General features: G+C 37.3%; 2 protein-coding genes across 2 annotated transcripts; one reads left to right on the top strand and one right to left on the bottom strand.

The window, feature by feature from the left end:
- Positions 1-247: 247 nt before the first annotated feature.
- Positions 248-12403, bottom strand: pias4a (protein inhibitor of activated STAT, 4a). The gene is made up of 11 exons (XM_051907677.1): positions 12279-12403; positions 10358-10739; positions 10160-10244; positions 9255-9296; positions 9078-9168; positions 8795-8923; positions 8571-8676; positions 5543-5616; positions 5274-5434; positions 5048-5199; positions 248-3386 (listed from the first exon to the last, which is right to left on the bottom strand). The coding sequence occupies exons 1-11, from the start codon at positions 12303-12305 to the stop codon at positions 3118-3120; spliced, it is 1518 nt and encodes a 505-aa protein (XP_051763637.1). The 5' UTR covers positions 12306-12403; the 3' UTR covers positions 248-3117.
- A 4303-nt stretch (positions 12404-16706) lies between these two features.
- Positions 16707-18157, top strand: foxq2 (forkhead box Q2). Its single transcript, XM_051907669.1, has 2 exons — positions 16707-17109; positions 17801-18157. Exons 1-2 carry the CDS (start codon positions 16714-16716, stop codon positions 18155-18157), a joined length of 753 nt encoding a protein of 250 aa, XP_051763629.1. The 5' UTR covers positions 16707-16713.
- Positions 18158-20332: the final 2175 nt, after the last annotated feature.

Raw genomic sequence — 20332 nt, 5'->3', positions numbered from 1 at the left:
CCCCGGCATACATACAACATACCTATGGAAAAAGCAGAGTAAAATAATTCTTTACGATCTTTCAGTATTTGGTCTTGCAAATACCTCTGAAAAACTAATGCGGTGTCAAAGTCATCAAACAAACTGTAGTGACTGGTATTCTGGAAGAAACTATTATTGTACTTCCAATGAATAGTTAAGTATATTCTTTAAGTAATCAATGGAGTAAAATACAAGATTTAAAATCACTGGAAAGACAAAATCTAGATTTATTTTAAATCAGTTTAATTAATTGCACACATAATTGACAGGTGTTAGAGCTTTTACAGTTTGATTTCAGTTCAGACAGGGACAACTGATTCGCTCGTCAAATCCCACGTTGAGAACATCGTAGAGAAGATCACTGATTTACATTTTCCTCACGAAGGGTTTAGAGTAGCCAATAACAATGTACTTGTGCCCGACCACTGGAGCAACTGGAGGCAATTCAAAACTTGATAAAATATTATTATTTTTTATTGGCTTTTAATATGAACATATAAAAAGACACAAACAAAACAGTTACATCAAGAACTGCAAGCTGCTGCCCATGCTGTCTTAAGCACTGTAACAAGAGGGGATGCCTCCATTCCCAAAAAACAAAAAAAAAAACAAAAAAAAAACATTTCAACCTCACCTGACTACACAGAGGCTGTACTCACCTCTGAGCTGGAAATATATTTTGTTGTCAATCACCATCCATTTATCTCTTAAATATAAGAAAATGTACATTTTATCCACATTTTTCTAATAGATCGATCTAGGCATCTAAAAATGGAAGTCTATTCAAGAGGTTCCTTACCTTAAAAGTGTGGTCAAATTTAGGGGAACATATTACATTAAGGTCTTTAATATGTGAAACTGTCAAATGCAGCACTGACTATTTTTTTTTTTTTTTTTTAAATCTAAAGAAAAGTGGAAAAAAAAAGTTGGGAGTATCATAAAGAAGATGGAAGACCATGCTGACTCAGAGGAACCTAAAATTAAAAGTAATTTGACCCTTCATGGCGATATTTTTCTGCTGAGACATTCCCAAGCACAGACAGGATACAGTACTGAGTATTCAAGTCAGAATTCAGGATTAGTTGGAAACAAAAACCTTTAAAATTACCACTAGTGAGCTTAGTGCACTGATTTTCTCTGGAATCTTGGAGGACAAGGGAAAAAAAGTCCTAGTGCTATTTTTCAATATTCGTATTTTGTATGCAATGAAAGTACATCTGAATTTCCAGATCAGAGATCTGACTACTTTACATGACCTGATGGTGAAGGCAATGTACGCGATGCCGGAACCTGGTTCGAGAGTCAAGTTTGACTGAGAAGAAAATGTAAAGACAAGTAGAACTAACACGTCATCCCTGAGTCCTCCTCAACAGATCAGCCGCCTGGATGTGCCATGTGTGTTTGGTCGTTTAGCACAGATTTTATTTCTTTCGAGGTTTAGGTCAAGTCTGCATAGTCCAGACCAAGCGCCCCTAGGTTGGGACTGTCGCAAATGGCTGATATTGCGCATACACCAGCAGGCCGTGAGAGGACACAGCGTTATCTACCATCACAAAGCAACATGCTGGAAACTCATGAAATTGCTGCGAAATGCCTCAAATGCACAAAGAGAACAAACGCAATTCAAATAAGAGGCAAAAACTGTTAAATCAATAAATACTCATTCTGACAACAAATTAAGGAACATATTTAAGAAACGCGCCTGTCGCTAAGTCCACAAAATGTTATGCAAATGTTAACACCTCCTCAGCCGGTTGAAATAAACACAAACAACCTCCATACAATGGGCTCAAACAAATCAGCCATTAGTCTAAAATGAAAAGAGAAAAAAAAAAAAAAAGAAAAAAAAAAAAAAGTGAAAACTGTAAAGTGGAGCGAACTGAAAAGATCAGGTTTTAAAATAAATTTAAGGTATTATGCCAATAACATCAGCTCCCCTGCTAAATAAACCTAGTATTTACTACAGTCATGTCTAGAAGAAAATAAAAACAACTCATTGTCCTCTCCTCAACCTGATTTATCAGTCTGCCTTTCCCATGTAGAATTTCTCAAGTCGTAACTTTAGCAGCCTTGTACGGACCAAAACAACTGAAAGCAATAAAATGACATTGAGACCTGCAATTTTCTATTAAATGATCAGAAATAATACATTGTCATTATTACATTAGATATCATACAATATTTACTAGCTGACTGGCATCTCAAAAGGACCGCTGATGTCAAAGCATCATTCCCTCTGAATGAAGTGTCGATTTGCGCACCACATCCAGTTAGTTCACACTAGTTGACCGACAGACTTGACCGGAAACTCGTTGCTAGAGTCAGAATCATTTTTAATATGATGCCTAAATGGGCAAGCACAAAATAATGATTAATGCTTGATGCCTCTCCAGTGTTGCTGTACAAGAAAAACAAAAGGGATTCAAAACACAACTACCAAAAAAAAAAAAAAAAAAAAAAAAAAAAAAAAAACACCCTTTCAATAACCCTCTGGTCAAGCCCGCTGTTAGACTGAGGTAGGTTGTCAACTTCTGTGGACAAATTAAAAACAAAAATGAGAGAGATGGAAATTCTTCAGTAATGTCTCCAAATCACACTGAAATGAACAGCTAATATAAACATCTTGTGTGGAGGACTAACAGAAAAAGCCTCTGAATAGATTGTAAATGGTTGTATGATCTCGATCAAAGGAATGAACTTTTTTGAGATACGGTGGCTTTTCTCATAATATTTTAAAGGCTTAAAACTGGCAAGATCTTAAATTCCCAAGATGGATAAACCTGTCAGAACACAAAGTGGAGAGGAAATCGAGGACAACAGAAGAACTGAAGGTGGTGTTACTCTTCCATGGTCTTTAAAGGGAGAATACAGTATTGAGATGCAGTGAATGACTGGGAATGGCTTTACGGGGCATCTACGAGTTTGTCAATGCGACGCCCGATTGCTCCAGAAGTCAGCAGCGCATGAGTTTGCGTGTCTGTGTGCGTGCATGAGTGTGTATGCATTCGGGAGAAGATACGGGGACACGTTTCTTGAATTTCCAAGGCTCAGATCCCATCTACACCCCCCCCAACAAGTCTAAGTGTCCTGCTAGTCTCAGTATGCGGTGACCAGGTCTTTGTCATAATCGTATCTGCCTCGTTTGGGGGCGGGGCTGTCCTGGCTGTCATCCGTGTCCTCGCTGTCCTCGGCCCCACCCCCTCCTTCTTCCTCTGACGAGTCGTCCAGAGTCAGGTCCACCACGGCTCCGCCTCCTGACCCGCCACCGGTGCCACCGGTTCCTGCCGACGTGCCACCCGATCCAGACTTCCCAGTCTGGCTTGTGGCGCTATGTGCTGGGGAGTGGCCGTTCGCCTCAGGAACACCTTAGACAAGAGTTAAGTCCCGTTAGATATTTTGTTTTGCTCAAAAATGCACCATATTATGCAAGTTAAATGTATGGACCCTTTTCACAGACTGTAATGACATGCATCCACAGTTATAAACATCATAAATCTAGCAAAGTTTTTTATATTTTATTTTTAATTTAAATACATTTACAACACTATACTTTGATATATTCTCTTGGCATAAAATTACAGAAAACTAGTTAAGGCTGTTCATGGGTGCACGGGACTATTGTAGTACTATATACAACTATTGTACGGTATAATGCATGTCTTTATGTGATACTACTGATACTACTACTACTACTACTAATTATTATTATTATTATTATTATAATAATTAAGACTTTATTTTTGAATGAATAAATCACACAATTTTTCATCCATGTTTTAATTTTAACTGCAAACCTGTTGTGCAACACTTTGTTTGCCAAAAATTAAAGGGTTTATTTAAATTTAATTTGATTAAAAATAAATGAATGTTTTATCCCTTCATTTGATTACCAGAAAAGACAAATCGTACACAGCACAGAATTTCTAGGAGAAAAAAATTCATAGGGCCCTATTATTGTAAACAAATTAATGAAGTTGCTTTTTATTAATTCAATTAATAACATGTTTTTGATTAAACCATTAAAATGGAATCCAGAAAAATTAAAACAAACAGAATTTGGTTTAAAAATAAATAAATAAATAAATAGAATTTGAGAAAAAATAAAAAGTATTTCATAGAACCCTACATATTGAATTGCATAGCATATTTTTTCCAGTGCATCGTATTGTATTGAATCGCATTGTGTTGAATCGAATCGAAATCAGAACGCACTGCATCGTAAAATTAAAATTCTATTAGGGCTGCACGATAAATCACAATTAACATGAAATCACGCTTAAACCGATTTGGCTAGTGCGATTATGAAATCGCAAAGGCTGCAATTATTTTTTTTATGCGCAGCTTGTCAATGAAGCACGGCTCTGATCAGTAGTAAATGCTGCTCCATCTGAAAGCACAAAATAAGGCACACAACATATTTCATAGTATTCTATACAGTGATAAAGGCCATGTCGATTAGCATCGCATTATAAATATACTTTATTATCATGAAAATACCCAAGAAGGCTTTAAGAACTCAGATAAACCATATATTGTCGTAGTCGTGCATTTTTTCGTCATGTTTAATCAAAGCGTTTCAATCTTCTGTTTATTCAGCTACAGTGATAGATAATGCCCTTTGGGATTTCCTGGAATGATGTGCGTTATATCATACTTCTGTGGGGCATATTTGGAGTTTCTGCATGAGAGCGCCCTCTGGCTTTCAGATGGAGCAGCATTAACTACTGATCACAGAGCCTTGCTTCACTGAGAAGTTGCTCATAAAAAATTTTTAATTCGCAGCCTTTGCCAAATCATGCGTCTTCTGACCAAAGTAATCAATCTCTCTGTATTTTCTTCCTTTTTTGTAAAGTCATAGAAATGCTATCATGTATTTTTAATTTTGCTATTGGAGCAAATGGGAATACAAAAACTGTATTTGTTGTATTTTCCATTGACCACTATAGTAGTGTACCTAACTATGACTTAATTTCTGAGAAAACCGTCCAATGTAAATGCCATTTCAGAAGACAGAAAACCTTCTTACATATATCTACCACTGGATAGTCGGGCGAGCGACTGTTTTCCCGGTCTCTTTCCTTCTCTTTGTCGTCTCTGATTGGCCTCCATGAGCCGTCAGTCAAATACTCAATCTCCTCCACATCCTCTGGCGTCTCTTTAAGGATCTCGGACAGCAACCTGAAATGGGTCACATTAGGTAAGTTTTACCGCCAGAACAGCGAGAAGCGAGGAGTTTGAGTAAGTGTGCTTACCCGTCAATAGTAAGAAGCTCAAATGGAGCAGGTTTGTCGCATACAGGGCAGGTCCACGTGGGTTTCTTTTCATTCATTTGCAGGAAGAAGACAGCATCGAAACACTGCAGGTGGGCGCAGGTGAGCACTCGACATGGCACTCCAAGTCTCATCTTCACCAGCTGTGTTAAAAAGACACTTATTAGATCTACTAACATTGCTACGTTGGTTCCACAGCTTAAAGTGCACATAAAATTTTTTTTTTAAAAAAAGACAAACAGGACACTTACAGGGCATATGAGGGACACTCGCAGTCCTGTAGTGGCGATCTCACTCTCAGGATCAAAGCGCAGCTTGTCTTGAACTGTGTACAAACCAAAATGTTTCAATAAAATATTGATGCCAAGTATGTATGTGTGTGTGTGTGTGTATATATATATATATTGTTTTTATTTTTTTTTTTTTATTTGATTAATAGAAAGTTCAAAAGAACAGCATTTATTTGAAATAGAAATCTTTTGTAACATTATAAAAGTCTTTACTGTCACTTTAATGCACTCGCTGAATAAAAGTTAATTTTTTTTTTTTTTTTTAATTATCCCAAACTTTTGAACAGTAGTGTATATATTAGGGGTGTGCGATATTGACAAATATATCTTGATATTTTCTGAGATTTTATCAATAGCAATAATTAGACGATATTTTGCCGAGTGTGTTATTGCGCTAGTACCTTGGCAGGTTTAGGACTGTCGTGGACAGCTGACTTCTAAAGTTTTTGATGTTCTTCATATTTTGTGTGGTGGTCAGTTCACAGCAGTGACTTGGCTTTGTTTTGAACTAGTTTCGTTGGCGAAATAGAGCAAAAACAGGCAATATGGGGTCTAAAATATGTTTATTAAACTTGTATAAAATCAATATCACATTTGATATGCTGGTATCTGGAGAAAAACTGCACTCTTCATGTAATATTTATTAACATTATATTAATATATATCATTAAAACAACAATTACAATATTATCGCAGATATATAAATCACATACCCCTGACTCCCATAAAAATAAGTCCACAACCACTAGGTGGTGTTGGTATAAAACTTCTCACTCCTTCAGGGCATCTTTCTGATAACCCATACTGAGTTTTGTAATGATACGCTGATGCATTTATAAAACACAGCATTTTACTAAAAAATTCAAAATGGCGACACCCAAAATGACCGGTATGGGAAAATTGGATATTATTTGACACGGCATGCCGCCCCAAATCTAACAAGACCAATATTACTTTTGGGCAAACCATTCAGAAGTTATAAGCAAAAAATAGCCATTTTCGTATCTGCAGACCAGTAGGTGGCGCTGCACCGAAACGCAGCATGTCAGTCTCATGATGACATGTATCAAGTTTGGTCTGAATACGATAAAGCGTTGCGGAGATACTGACTTACGTCTGTTTTCACAAACGCTGCATAAAATTTGTTTGCGTGTTATTCGAGAATTGTTTGACGAAATTACTCTGATCTGGTTAAATTTTTTTTGAAAATTGGAGCAACAGCTTAGGAAGAGTTCGAAAAAATAGGTTTTTCGGAAAATTCAAAATGGCGGAAAAATTTTCATGATGGAAAATGACGTCATAGGGCGCAATCGAATCATCTTGAGCCAAGGAATCAGAGGAAAAAAATATTTTTTTAGCTTCAAAATTTATTAGCATAGGTTCAAAAGTTATTAGCATAAACATAAGTGACACTTTAGACAGATGGTGGCACTATAGAGATTGAGTTTGAGATGGAGTTGAGACTCCAAATTTGCTATGGTAATAGCTCAGACTGTCCACTATCTGTGCGCCAAATTTCATAACTTTCCCGCAAGCGGTTCTATGGGCTGCCATAGACTTCCAGAGTGGAAGAAACAGGAAAAAGAATAATAAGAAGAAGAATGCCAACGATTACAATAGGTGCCTTTGCACTTTCGGTGCTTGGCTCCTAATAAAGGTTATTCACCTTATTCCTGACGAGCCTATTGTGTTTTGAATTATGGGTGGCACTTCCGGTTTGGGGAATTTCCATTCAAAAAGACTGAAATGAATCATTTCAAATCATAAGTTTGCCCTACAAATAAAGCTTATCCGTCAGTTTGACTGAATGAGCTGTCAATTTTCCTTCATGTTTTATTTTCAGACATCATGAGAATAACGTAACGCTTGGTATTTTAAAGGGGACGTATCAATGCCCCTTTTCACAAGATGTAATATAAGTCTCTGGTGTCCCCAGAATGTGTCTGTAAAGTTTCAGCTCAAAATACCCCACAAATCATTTATTATAGATTGTCAAATTTGCCCCTATTTGGGTGAGTAAAAACATGCCGTTTTTGTGTGTGTTCCTTTAAATGCAAATGAGCTGCTGCTCTCTGCTCGCTTTCCAAAAGAGGACAGAGCTTTAAACAGCTCGTGCTTCGGTTGCTCAACAACAACAAAGCTGTAGAATCTCACGCAGCCAAAATGACGATTGTCAGTAACGGTATTCAGCCTTACACTGTTCAAACCGGAGGCTGTGCAGCCCACGACAGAACCGTTAGCATGCTTTGCTCAAACATTTGCCATGGCCTTAGAACTGGTACACCGTTTTCGCAAGCGAAAACAAAATGACGGCGCCGTGGGTGGAAATGTATATGTATATATATATATATAAAATAAGATCTCCTTTCTATGTCACAAGGGGAGAAAAATCTGAGCAGCTCTGAGCATTTTTTGTTTTTTTTTTGTTTTTTCCCCACATGCTTGCAGAGAAAGGCTTGCCAAAACAAAATTACTGGGTTGTCTTTTTTCACTTTCACTTTTCTTGTACGGGAGACCCGATTATAGCACTTAAACACAGAAAAAGTCAGGATTTCATTATACGTCCCTTTTAACGTGACATGATATAACAAGAAAATCTATGGCAAAAGCTCTTTTCAGTTGCTGCATAAGCCTCATGATTATTTATTTTTTCCCTATGCGTTCCACTGTAATATTATGGAAAAGGACAACATATACTGCACGTGTGGTCTGTTCTCCCGATTTAATTAATGATTATTTATCCCATTAATAATTCACTGGAATGTACGAAGAATCTGTCGTTTTTCTCAAGTCTCTTTCCAGGTTTGTTTTCAAAGGTAAATACCAGGTTTGTTTTCAAAGGTAAATACAATTTAAAAAAAAAAAAAAAAAAAAAAAAAAAAAAACTGCGTTCATACGAGTATCTGTTTTTTTAAAACTATTATTTCATGTCAGGCTTTCAAGTGTAACCTCTGATCATGATGCAATATGTTTGGTCAAGGAAACTTACTGCGTTCGCGACAACGATCGGGACTCTCAACTGAGCAATGCTTGAGCTGGTTGAAGAGCTCTCCAGATGTGAACACCCTCACCAGATACACTGCCACAGAGTACCGCTGCATCCAAAACATAGCGGTTATCAACAACACATTCAGCTGTGCCTAAACCAAGTATCCTTCATCTAATATGTTCATTTACAAATATGGAGCAGCTCTTTCTATGAAGTCTCCGTACCTTTCCAAAGTTGCCCCATGTGATGGTGACTCTGTTGGTGACTGTGGAGAGGTGTAACCAGGGCGTGATGTTGACGGGTCGACAGGGCCGACGCGGCTCAACACCCGGTTTATTGGAGGGATAGTAACCCTAAACAAAAAGAAATAAAATGAAGTTTACAGCAACACAAGATATACAATGTTCTAAGAAACAACAACACACAAAAAAGTTATTTATATAAAGTGGTTTAGATTTACGATCATCCTTCCTGTTCTTTCAGCCTAGTGAAATTCACAACACTTACCGGTACATGACAGTAGGACTGATTCACTTTCACAGCAATATTGGGAGGATACTGATCCTCCTGAACACCAATAGAGTCTGTGTAGCAGATTCTAGGAGAAGAAAAGGGCAAGTGAGCATGCAGAAAATGCCTCTCTGACAACCAAATCTACCAACAGGATTTAGCTGAATGACGTACCTGAGAACCACCTGAACCGATTTCATCCCTGGGCGAAGTTCACTGTGCATGTGCAGGCACAAAAAAAATGTTATGAGTAAATACAATTAAAAATATTTAATATTCTTTTGTATTTGGATTAAACAAAAAAAAAAATACATCAGACATACAGACTCATTGGCTGATGTCTGGTCATTTTGAGATTATCAACATTAAAAAATGATAATGTTATTGCTTGAGCAAGGCATGGTTTGCAGTGTGTGTGTCTGTGTGTGTTCACTACTCCTAATGTGTGTGCACTAACTTGGATGGATGTATGTAAAATGTAAATGTTGTAAATGTAAATGTAAATGTTGTAAATGTTCAGAGGACAATTTGTGGGTGGCCTTCACGTGTCACTAATGTATGATAGTAATGGCTACTGAATAATATGAATGTATAATATTATATAGTAAATCATTTTATTTCCACAGTTTAGCTCATCGCTTTTTTATCATTTTTGGGGGGGAAAATCAGTGGAATTATATCTAGTGTGTTTAAACATTGTAATAAAAAAAAAAAAAAAAAAACTCTTATGAGTACCAGAAAGTATTGTGTTTGTATCTGATGAATTTATGATGACTAGATGAATTTTTATCTATTAATCCTTATTGTTGAATAATGAATAATTGTAAATAAACATGTGGGAGGATATCTTGTGAACGTTAGGCATCTGTGAAAATCTGCTCTGCACACTCATAATCCACACAGGCCTGCTCATTTTCTATCAGTAGATTCCATTAAGAATATACCCTAATTTCCTAAATATCAGAATTGTTATTGGTCATCGCCTGATTGCTAAATAAAGCCACCAGTTGTTTTTTTTTTTGTTTTTTTTGTTTTTTTAAATAAATAAATAAAGCCACCAGTTTGACTGCACTTCTTACCTGGAGTTCCGGATCTGTTCCACTTGGCTTGGTGTTAATTCAAAAACACATTGACTCTCTTGCAGCTTCTCACTGTTCTGAGCGACTGCAAAGAGTGATAATGGCAAAAACAGAATTATCTTGCTGGCTGACTTCATCATCAGCTTAGGCACACCTCTTATAATTGGCCTATTATTTATTAATGATAATGGGACTCACTTAGTTCTGTAGGTGGCAGCAGCGTTTCTAGGTTGTGGTAGAACGGCAGGGGCACCAGTTTAACTTCAGCCGCAGGAGGCGGCACTGGTTTGGGAATGCCGTTGAGGTAGTCTGTTCCCTGCGCCGTGCCTCTGGGCGAGGAGTTGAGGGCAGGGTAGGTTACGGGTACAGTCTCCGGGCGCCGGGCAGCCAGCCAGGCCGAGGCTTTGGGGAAGCGCGTCTCGTAGAGCTGTCGGACGTTCTTTAGCAGCTCTGGACTGTACTCGGTCTGCACGAGCCGAAGAGCTCTTCCCACTAAATCCTGCTTCAACCCGCTTTTACTGCGGCCCATGGAGGCCAGCAGTGTCTGCAGATCAGACACCCGGAAACTCTTCACCATGTTCTGGTGAGAATGAGAAATGCGTTAATGAAAAAGGATCAAAAACACTGTTGTTAGTGAGGTGGTGCGACAGAGATCAATATCTGGGTTGTTAACCTAAAAGTTATGGGTTTGATTCCCAAAAGGGAACAATTCAAGAACCATGTCCATGAATAAAGGCTTGTCTCACACCAAGCTTGAATGTTCAGAATCAGTATGAATATTCAGTCTGATTTTTGCATGTGATTTGTCTGTGCAAACCAATGCGCAAAAAATACGGCAGACGGGCTGAATGAGCATGCACATTCACTCTCTGACACTAGGTGGCTTTAGAAAAGCAGAAATACAGCGGTCACCCCGGCACACTAAGGAGCGCTGAGCAAATTAATTTGTTGGCCAGTTTTCTTCACAGTGTGACAGAAAAGAGTTTAGAACACCTCTCTGTAAAAAAAAAAATAATAAAAATTTGTTTTTAAAAAAACAATGCGTTGCATTGATGGCATGTGAATGGCGGTCTGAACAGGCGCGTTAACAACCGTTCATCACACTGGATTTCCACACCAAATATTACTTTTTGTTGTGAACAGTCCTAAGGTCATTCCAGGGATATTTTCCCTATAGTGTGTGCATGTAAAGTTGCTTTAGATTAAAGCATCTACTAAAATTCCATATTTGCTAAAACTTTATATTACTTTTTATAAAGTTGTTTATAGAACATTAACATTATTTTGACTTCAATTCATTGTGAAGACATTCCTTAAGCTTCTAAAAGGCCTTGTTTACCATGATTGAACCCATGCAGGCCGATGACACTCTCCATGTAAACATTACACAGAACTCAGGTCTGCAAAACAGGTAAAACAACGAGGTTCCCCAAAGAAATCAAAGCATATTTGTATTCATCCTATAGTAATGAATATCAGCACGGATGCGAATATCTGCTGATATTCAGTAGTAAAGTGATGCTGCACAAATGAAAATGATACATCTTGTCAAGCAACCCACATGCATCAATTGTGCATGTGACTATTTACCTATACGTTAACATTCACTACTGCAAAGTAGTTGCAAACTAATGTCCAATTTTGTTGTATTTTACAACTACATGGAGAAATGCCCGTATTATTTGATCTATGAAAAGGTAGAGACTGTTTTGTTGTTTTGCATTGTGCAGACTAATCATTCATTTCCACAGGCAGCGCGCACGCGCACCCGTGCCTGCGCGCGCACAGGAACCCTAGCTGTGTCTCAAAGCCTGGTAAACTGTCTGCCCAGATTGCTTTTTGGATATAAAGTGAACATTCATAACGTTCAAAAACTCGAATCGAACGTTAGAACGCGCCAAATATGCCGGCTACATAGACAGCGTACTGGGTTTTGAGACACAACCATTCACATACACACATATACAAATTGCCAACGCACTTTACAGACTGCCACTTGTCCTGTTTAAGCACAAAATACCATGGTATGGAATTAAACTCAAGTTGTTTAAATAGGCACCGCCTCTGACTCGCATGGCTCCTTTTACTTTCACTATTTTTAAAAATCTCATCTACTCACCATCGCTTCTACCAGTTCGGCCGCCATCTTCGCACAGCAGCCCCGCGAGAGCCTGAAGCGAAAGGCAGCGGCTAGCCAATGAGAAGCTGAGAAGGCGTTCGATGACCGCCGCCGGTGTCCAATCAGCACGGCGGACTGTCCATAAGTAGGCGGGGTCGTTTGCGAAGAGGCGTGACGGTGAGCTTTAAAAGGGACAGTGCAGTCAAAAAAAGAAAACTTGAAGCAAGGTCTACCCTTTCTGATAGGCCTCTGGTGCTTGTAAACCTACCCACCGTCGCATGAACTTCACTGTCTGATTTGCCCACTTTAATAGTCTGGTGTGAGAGCGAAAGCACATTGCATTTTGCATTCAGATGTGATGTGAGAGGTGGGTTTCCCGCGACAAGTGGAAGAGGAGCGCATGGCTCCATCCGATCCATTCCGCATGGAAAAATCCATTTCATGAGTTGTAAAAAGCCATGACATTGAGGACTAAATGCTTTGTGTAATTTCAGCCCTAAAATGACCATAGAAGCACACCAAAACTACTCATAAATATATCCAGACGCGCATCGCGTTTACAGTGCATTGTTAAATATAATACAACAAGCATACGTGCTCAGTGAGGACAATTGGGTAGATTTGTCTGGAAAATCCACACGAGACTGAATCCACAATCCTCAGCAAACTCCATCCCGTGTTTCTCTTTATTGTATGTGGTGGGGGAGGGGACGCAGAGAATGTTTGAGAACAATTTGCTGAGGTAAAAAAAATCATGTGTGAAAGGCAGAACTAGAAAAAACAGGTATGCCTACATTGTTTTTTACACACGTTAAAAAAATTATTAGATTATTATTAGAACAAGAATACCTGTCCTCAAGTCATACAAGAATATCATACTATTTTGAAAAAAGGGGGAAAGTTCAGCCTTACTTATTCACCTTAATGATACTTCAAACCCACATTATTTGGAACACAAATAAAGATATTAGGCAGAATTACAGCCTCGTTAACCTTTCACTTTCATTGTACTGAAAACATATCATGAAAATGAATGGTGACTGAGGCTGTCTTTAACTCCTTTTGTGTTTCACAGAAGATAAAAGTCGGGTTTTAAACAACATAAAGATGTGTAAAAGATGACGGAAGTTTAATTATTTTTGTTTGAAATGAATTCTATCTTTAAGGAAACCGTATGGTAATCCTCTGTCCTAACGGAGGATGGCGCTGCTGTCTAACAATGATTTGCCTCTATTTGAGATGCAAGAACTTATGTGAAATAATATAAATAAATAAATCCAAACAACAAGCAAAGTAAATTTACAGATTTACTAATTTAGGATGACAATCACAGTCAATTTGTTCAACCACAAACCAGCAATACAGATGAAATAAAATCAGGTTTGGCTCAATTAATGAACCAGTTGCAAAAGTCACCCCAGGGTTATTTAAGACATTGATCTGCAAAGCTGACAGTGATTCTATTCCACCTGTTCTCCCACAAAATCCATGTTAACTCACTTCCCATGAGAACAACTTCAGAATGTTCTTTCGGGGAATATTAAAGGGTGAAGATCTGTTAAAGCTACAGTGCAGTGTTTCTTTTTGTGGTACAAGGTAGCAATCGGTAATTATATTATTTTCAATATAACTAATTTTAATATAATTATGATAACTGTTCTGTTATATAGTTGCATGTGAATAGAAAATTTCAACTTATTTTCTAGAAGAACCTTGACATTCAACAGAATTGTCTTTGTGGGTTGGAATTGTTACATATTAAAGGCATAGAAAAGACTAATCATTTAGAGCAGCTCTTTGAATCCTTTATCTGTATGTGTATTATAAAAGAGAGAGCGAGAGAGAGAGAGACAGAGAGAGAGAGAGAGAGAGAGAGAGAGAGAGAGAGAGAGTGCGCGCACGTTTTTGTGATTTATGAGGACACAAATTTGTATAATGACGGGTATTACACTGGTATTATGACAAACATGAAATATGAGGACATTTCGTGAGTCATTATATTTAAAATAGCTTTAAAAACATATTAACAATGTTTTATTAAAAATGTAAAAATGCAGAATGTTTTCTGCGATGGGTAGGTTTAGGGGTAGGGGTAGTGTAGGGGGATAGAATGTACAGTTTGTACAGTATAAAAACCATTACGCCTATGGAATGTCCTCACTTTGGTAGCAAAACAAACCTGTGTGTGTGTGTGTGTGTGTGTGTGTGTGTGTGCATGCGTGCGCTGCGCAGTTATTTTAAGTCAAATATGCACATGAGTCAGTGATCTGCTGTAGCCCACATGTCCAAATGCTCCAACTCTCCTACCTTTTGAGTGAAGACACTCACGTTCCAGTAATATCATTGGCCACTCCAGTGTCAGGTCAACAACAGACAAACAACCACACTAACAGTGGCTTTAACAGGAACACAGTTTCACATGTAATCCAATCACTACCGTCATAACACCTATAATGAACTAATTGACAAAGTCTTTTAGGGCACTCATTTGGATAATCTGAAACCAATACAACATGTTTGTTCACATAAGACCTCTGATAAAATGACCAGGCAAAATTACAACAGGAGTTTTTATTGGACAAGTTTTATTATGCAAAATAAAAATCTTGACGCAGATGTTGACACTTAATAAATAAAATAAAATAAAAGAAATAAAAATAAATGCCAGAGCAAAAGGGAAAAAATAAAGATAGTATTTTATTTATTTGTAAACTGAAACCAATAATGAGATACTTCACAATCCCATCTCACTTCTCTTATGTGCTACACTGTTATGCAATGTCTTGTGTGGACTGTGAGTCTTAAATCTCAAAATAGTTTGTCAAATTAGCACCAGGGCCTATAAGAGCCACACTTGGTTGAATGACAATAAAAGCTGACTTAACCTGACACAATGTATTTTATTTTAAACATAATATTTACATTTATTCATTCAGTAGGTACTTTATAATATACTTTAATATGTTTAATTTATTATATTATATTTATTTAGTAGACACTTGTTTACATTATATTATATTTTTAATTTATTTTATGCTGACACCAGACTTATTTTAAAGGATTTTTTTTTTTATCCATTTTAAAATCAATTTTAATTTAATTTTCTGAATTAATTTTTTTAAGAAAAGTATTAGTATTAGTATTAATCTTTTTTTTTTCTTTTTTTTCAACAGTCCTAAATAAAATACCAATGACAAATGGGGGGTGGAGGTGGGGATCAATTATGACACAATGTCATTTTAAGCATTCCAATAACTCATACAGTATAAAACAGTGTGCAATCCTACTCCTGGAAGGCCTCTGTCCTGCAAAGTTTAGCTCCAACCCCAATTAAACAGCTGAACCAGCTAATCAAGGTCTTACTAGGCATACTAGAAATTTCCAGGCAGGTGTGTTGAGCGAAGTTGGAGTTAAACTCTGCAGGACAGTGACTCTCCAGGACCGTGTTTGGACACCCCTTGAGCCAGCAACCGCAAGGCCATGGGCTCGATTCCCAGGGTAAGCATGCACTGATAAGAAAAAAAAGGAAAAAATGTATTTTAGTGCATTGTAAGTCACTTTAGATAAAAGTGTCTGCAAGCATAAATGTGAATGTGAAATTTAATTAGAAATACTCTCTAAAAATGGGACTTTAATGTTTGGAATTAAATTGAAAGGTTGCATCAAATGTTTCTTACTCCACAGTATCTACACCCTTAAACTGCATATATATTACTTCAAAGATTGTACACAACAACAACAACAAAACATAAAACATAAATAAGGATACTACAATTTTTAACGTTCATTTTGACATTAGTGCATGAAAGCTAATTTTTAAAACTGTATTTTTAAAAATTCTAAGTTACAGTAATCTAAAATACAGAATGCTTTTGTTTTAGTCCCAAAGACTTGACCCAAACAGGATAAGTACACCCAGAGGTCACGTTGTATCACTGCAGCCACCACCCGAGACAACTTGTGTACATTAATCTGTGTAATCTCTCGTAATTACAAAGATTTGCTTGGGTTAATAAAAATAATCCCCCTCAATTAGACCCCCTGCCTCTAACTCTCTTGTACCCCACTTTGCTTCTAATTGCGTGGTTAAATATGCGTAGCATTTAAATTAAGTGGCGTTGACTCTCTGGTCATTGTGAGAGAAGTCTATCTAGAAGGAGGATTTCTTGGAAGACTCGTAACTGGTGTTGTTGTTCGGTCTGAACAGGTGGCTAAACGAACAAACACACAACTTAACGAACGCATTTACCTGTTTACTCGATTTACGCATGCCTCAGAGACTGACGTCACATCTGTTGCCGAATTAATTGTTTGTTGGACTAATCTTTAACAGCACTTCTTGAAAAGACAGAACGCACAAGGAAAACCAGGAACCAGGATAAAATGTTAGTGGGATCCAAAAATTGAATTTTCAACAGATCCTAACAATACAGAAATGGAGGACAACACATGCCGCAGCAATCGAGAACAACTGGGACTTCAGTTCACCATTGACTACCTATTGTACAATAAGGGACGCAACACTGAGAGAGCAGAACTAGAGCACAATGTCCCTCCATCTGAATGTCTTCAAACCACAGTCAACGAAACCGAGCAAAAAACTCTCTCAGAACAGGATAGTGAAAAATCTGAGGACCAGGAAAACGAAGATAACGAATGTGAAGAGGAACATGAGAAGACGAATCTGAAGAGTGAAGGAACGGATGAGAAGCCAGCGCAGTCTTACATTGCCCTCATTTCCATGGCCATCTTGGATTCAGAAGAAAAGAAACTCCTGCTATGTGATATTTACCAGTGGATCATGGATCACTATCCTTACTTCAAAAGCAAGGTATTGTACCTTCATGAAACTTCCTCAAAGAGTTTGTCTGCAAATGTGGTTAGACAATCTGATTTTACAAATCTCTTGAAAAGTCAAAGATGATACATCTTATTAACATACTGCATCCTTGAGACTTCTTACAGCACTTCACATTTGTAATCGTTACCAAACAATTGTTCTAATCATTGTTTGAAGTGCTCAGGAAGTCTACAAACCGCAATCATGTTGATCACAAACTGCGTCTGCTTCAAAAGACCTACTGCACAAAGAAAGAAAAGGAAACACAAACCAGAACAAAATATTATGAACTGGGATCTGAATTGACAATCTAACAAGTCATATTTGGATCTTTATCTGTAAAACCAAAGGATTTTACAGTTACATTTTGAATCCTATGATCTGACAAAGTCTTGCATTCAGATTTTTATCAGTAAGACCAAAGGATTCGACTCCAAGTGAATTTTCATGACATGCAATTTTGGTCAAATTTGCATGATATTGTTCTCAGTGATGGGCAATTATCAGAATATATATATATATATATTATATATATATTACTATTCCTCCGCAATTTCTTAATAATAATTTATACACTGACCATTCTGTTTATAGACCTTTCATATCTGACTCAGATTCATTATTAGAGGTCATCTTTGACTTTCATATGAGCCATAATTTACATTCTCTACTCTTTAAACAGGACAAGAACTGGAGAAACAGTGTCAGACACAATCTCTCTTTGAACGAGTGCTTCATCAAAGCCGGCCGCAGTGACAATGGCAAGGGCCATTTCTGGGCTATTCATCCAGCCAACTTTCAAGACTTCTCTAATGGGGACTACCACCGGCGACGAGCCCGGAGAAGGATCCGTAGAGTAACGGGGCAGCTGCCCTTCACGCTGCCTGCGCATTACCAAACCCTTGGCCGCCTAAAACGGACACCGTGTTGGTGTTGTCCACCAACCCATCCGTTAATGATGAGCTTCTCGCCCAGAGTCTATTGGAGCTGGGCTGCACTTCAGGCACATCACACACCATCCCTTCATGGACTGATTTAACTGGATCTACCCTGCTGAAATAATGTCTGCATGCAAAAGTGTTGAAAAGTACATTGTACATATTTTGTAAGCCATCTTGTATATGTACACATTTATTTGTAAAATGAAAACAAATAAAGTTAGATGAAAAACATTGCATTTTCTCATTCATTGCATTCTCATTATAGGAGTCTCTACAAGTTAAATTCAGTTGCCAGCATTTGTGGCATAATGTTGATTACCACAAAGATCTAAATGATGCGCCAAAGTCATGTGATTTCAGCAATTTGGCAGTTTGATACACGATCCGAACCACTGATTCAAAACAAAAGATTTGTAAAGCTTCAAAGCAGTGTTTTGAAATCGGCCATCACTAGATATTGTTGATCTTTAATCGTTAAGAGGTTTTTTTTTTTTTTTTGGCACACAAAAAGTATTCTTGTCGCTTTATAATATTAAGGTAGAACCACTGTACTCACATGAACTGTTTTAAATATGTTTTGAGTACCTTTGGATGTTGAGAGGTTCGGTGACATTGCTGGCAATGCAGGCAATGCAGGCCTCACTGAGCCATCGGATTTCGTCAAAAATATCTTAATTTGTGTTCTGAAGATGAATGAAGGTCTTACGGGTGTGGAACGACATAAGGGTGAGTAATAAATGACATAATTTTCATTTTTGGGTGAACTAACCCTTTAAAAACAGAAATGTGAATCTTATAATAAAAAAGCACTTAAAATGAATTGTTCTGTTTTAGGGTTTATGGTATTGTGTAGTAAAATTGGAAATAACTTTACACAGAAAAGGTTAGTAGGTGATTCTTTTCACACTAAAACATGCTGACGTTCATACTGATTACGTTGTGTAGCTAAACTATTGAAACAGTGAGTATTTTAAAGTTTACAAAATGGGCCCATTCATTTCCATTATAAGTGCCTTACTGTAACCCCCCCTTTTTTTTTTTTTTTTACAAAAAGTGGAAATACATGTTTGTGGTAACCAACATTACTGAACCCAGAATATATAAACCAAATATTCAGGAAAATAAAATAAATATAACTGCATTGTGCAATTAAAGATAGAACTAATAAGGTCTATAAGAATAGTACAAAATCCTTTGCGCTTAAACAGATATAGGCAAACTGTGAAATTAGGTTAAAAACCTTAGAGTGCAACATAACAAATGATTAAGACCAGTAATACAATAATACCATTTAATTTCTCACCATGTGTGTTAGTGTGCGAGCATCACTTTGGGAGCACATTACGCATGGTGTAAAAAAGTGAACACATTCCTCATGGCCGTGGCCACTCCAGATAATAATTAGACAGAAGAGCTCAGAAGCCAAATCTTTAGTCCTAAGAGATTTCGGCAGGCTGCCCAAAGCCGACTCCGGGATAAGTACCCAGATAATCCCATAAATCGCCATGCAGTTTCGAAAAATAGGAAGCTTATCACACAGCATAATCTGGTAAGCGTTCCTCGGGTGAGGACCTACACTGCTGCTGGAGAATAGGGAGGGAGGGAGGGAGGGATGAGTTAGTCGAGTGTGGGGAGAGATGAAGCCTCAAAACTGTATTACCGTGAGCAGAACAAGAGGGTCATGAGCTAATGTGGGACATCTGGACAGAATAATTAGTGGCTAAATTATGATTTCGGCTTACATCCTCTCTGACGCCTTTAATAGCTCTGATTCCTACCAGCTTCAGAAAGACAGGAGTCCTGAGCCACTTCACTTTCGAAAGGATAAACTAAAGACACCATGTACACAGTCATCCATGTAACCCTGACCCACCTGAAATTACCTTAAATTAGTGACCCTATTTATACATTTTTTGAAGTCAAAATGCACATTTATTGCTGTAAAGACGTCGCTATGCTGTGAAATAAAACTGTGCTAACATACTTTTTGACACTTTTTGTATTCAGAGAGGTCTTAATGATAGTCACATACTATATAGACTCCTAATTATATATTTAATTGGGATATCACTAATAAATTAAAAAGTCAAAACCATTGCATATATATATATATATATATATATATATATATATATATGCTTTTGATTGCTTATAAAAATGTATTTAAATGTTTTATTTTATTTATCATATATTATTAATGTTATTTAAATATTTATTTATTTAAATGTTATATGTGAAAAGTTAATTATACATACATTTAAATAATTGATCAA

This window comes from Ctenopharyngodon idella, chromosome 10 (genome assembly GCF_019924925.1).
Source record: "Ctenopharyngodon idella isolate HZGC_01 chromosome 10, HZGC01, whole genome shotgun sequence".
Classification (NCBI taxonomy): domain Eukaryota; kingdom Metazoa; phylum Chordata; class Actinopteri; order Cypriniformes; family Xenocyprididae; genus Ctenopharyngodon; species Ctenopharyngodon idella.
Note: the sequence above shows the minus strand (reverse complement) of the source record. Positions and strands in the feature narration are given on the sequence as shown.

Excerpts from the sequence above, each read along its gene's own strand:
- pias4a (XM_051907677.1), bottom strand. The coding sequence starts at position 12,305 with ATGGCGGCCGAACTGGTAGAAGCGATG. Across the intron at positions 8,924-9,077 it reads AGTCCTACTGTCATGTACCG|GGTTACTATCCCTCCAATAA; the intron begins GTAAGTGTTGTG and ends CTTTTTGTTTAG. Across the intron at positions 5,617-8,570 it reads CGATCGTTGTCGCGAACGCA|TTCAAGACAAGCTGCGCTTT; the intron begins GTAAGTTTCCTT and ends GTTTGTACACAG.
- foxq2 (XM_051907669.1), top strand. The coding sequence starts at position 16,714 with ATGGAGGACAACACATGCCGCAGCAATCGAGAACAACTGGGACTTCAG. Across the intron at positions 17,110-17,800 it reads ATCCTTACTTCAAAAGCAAG|GACAAGAACTGGAGAAACAG; the intron begins GTATTGTACCTT and ends CTCTTTAAACAG.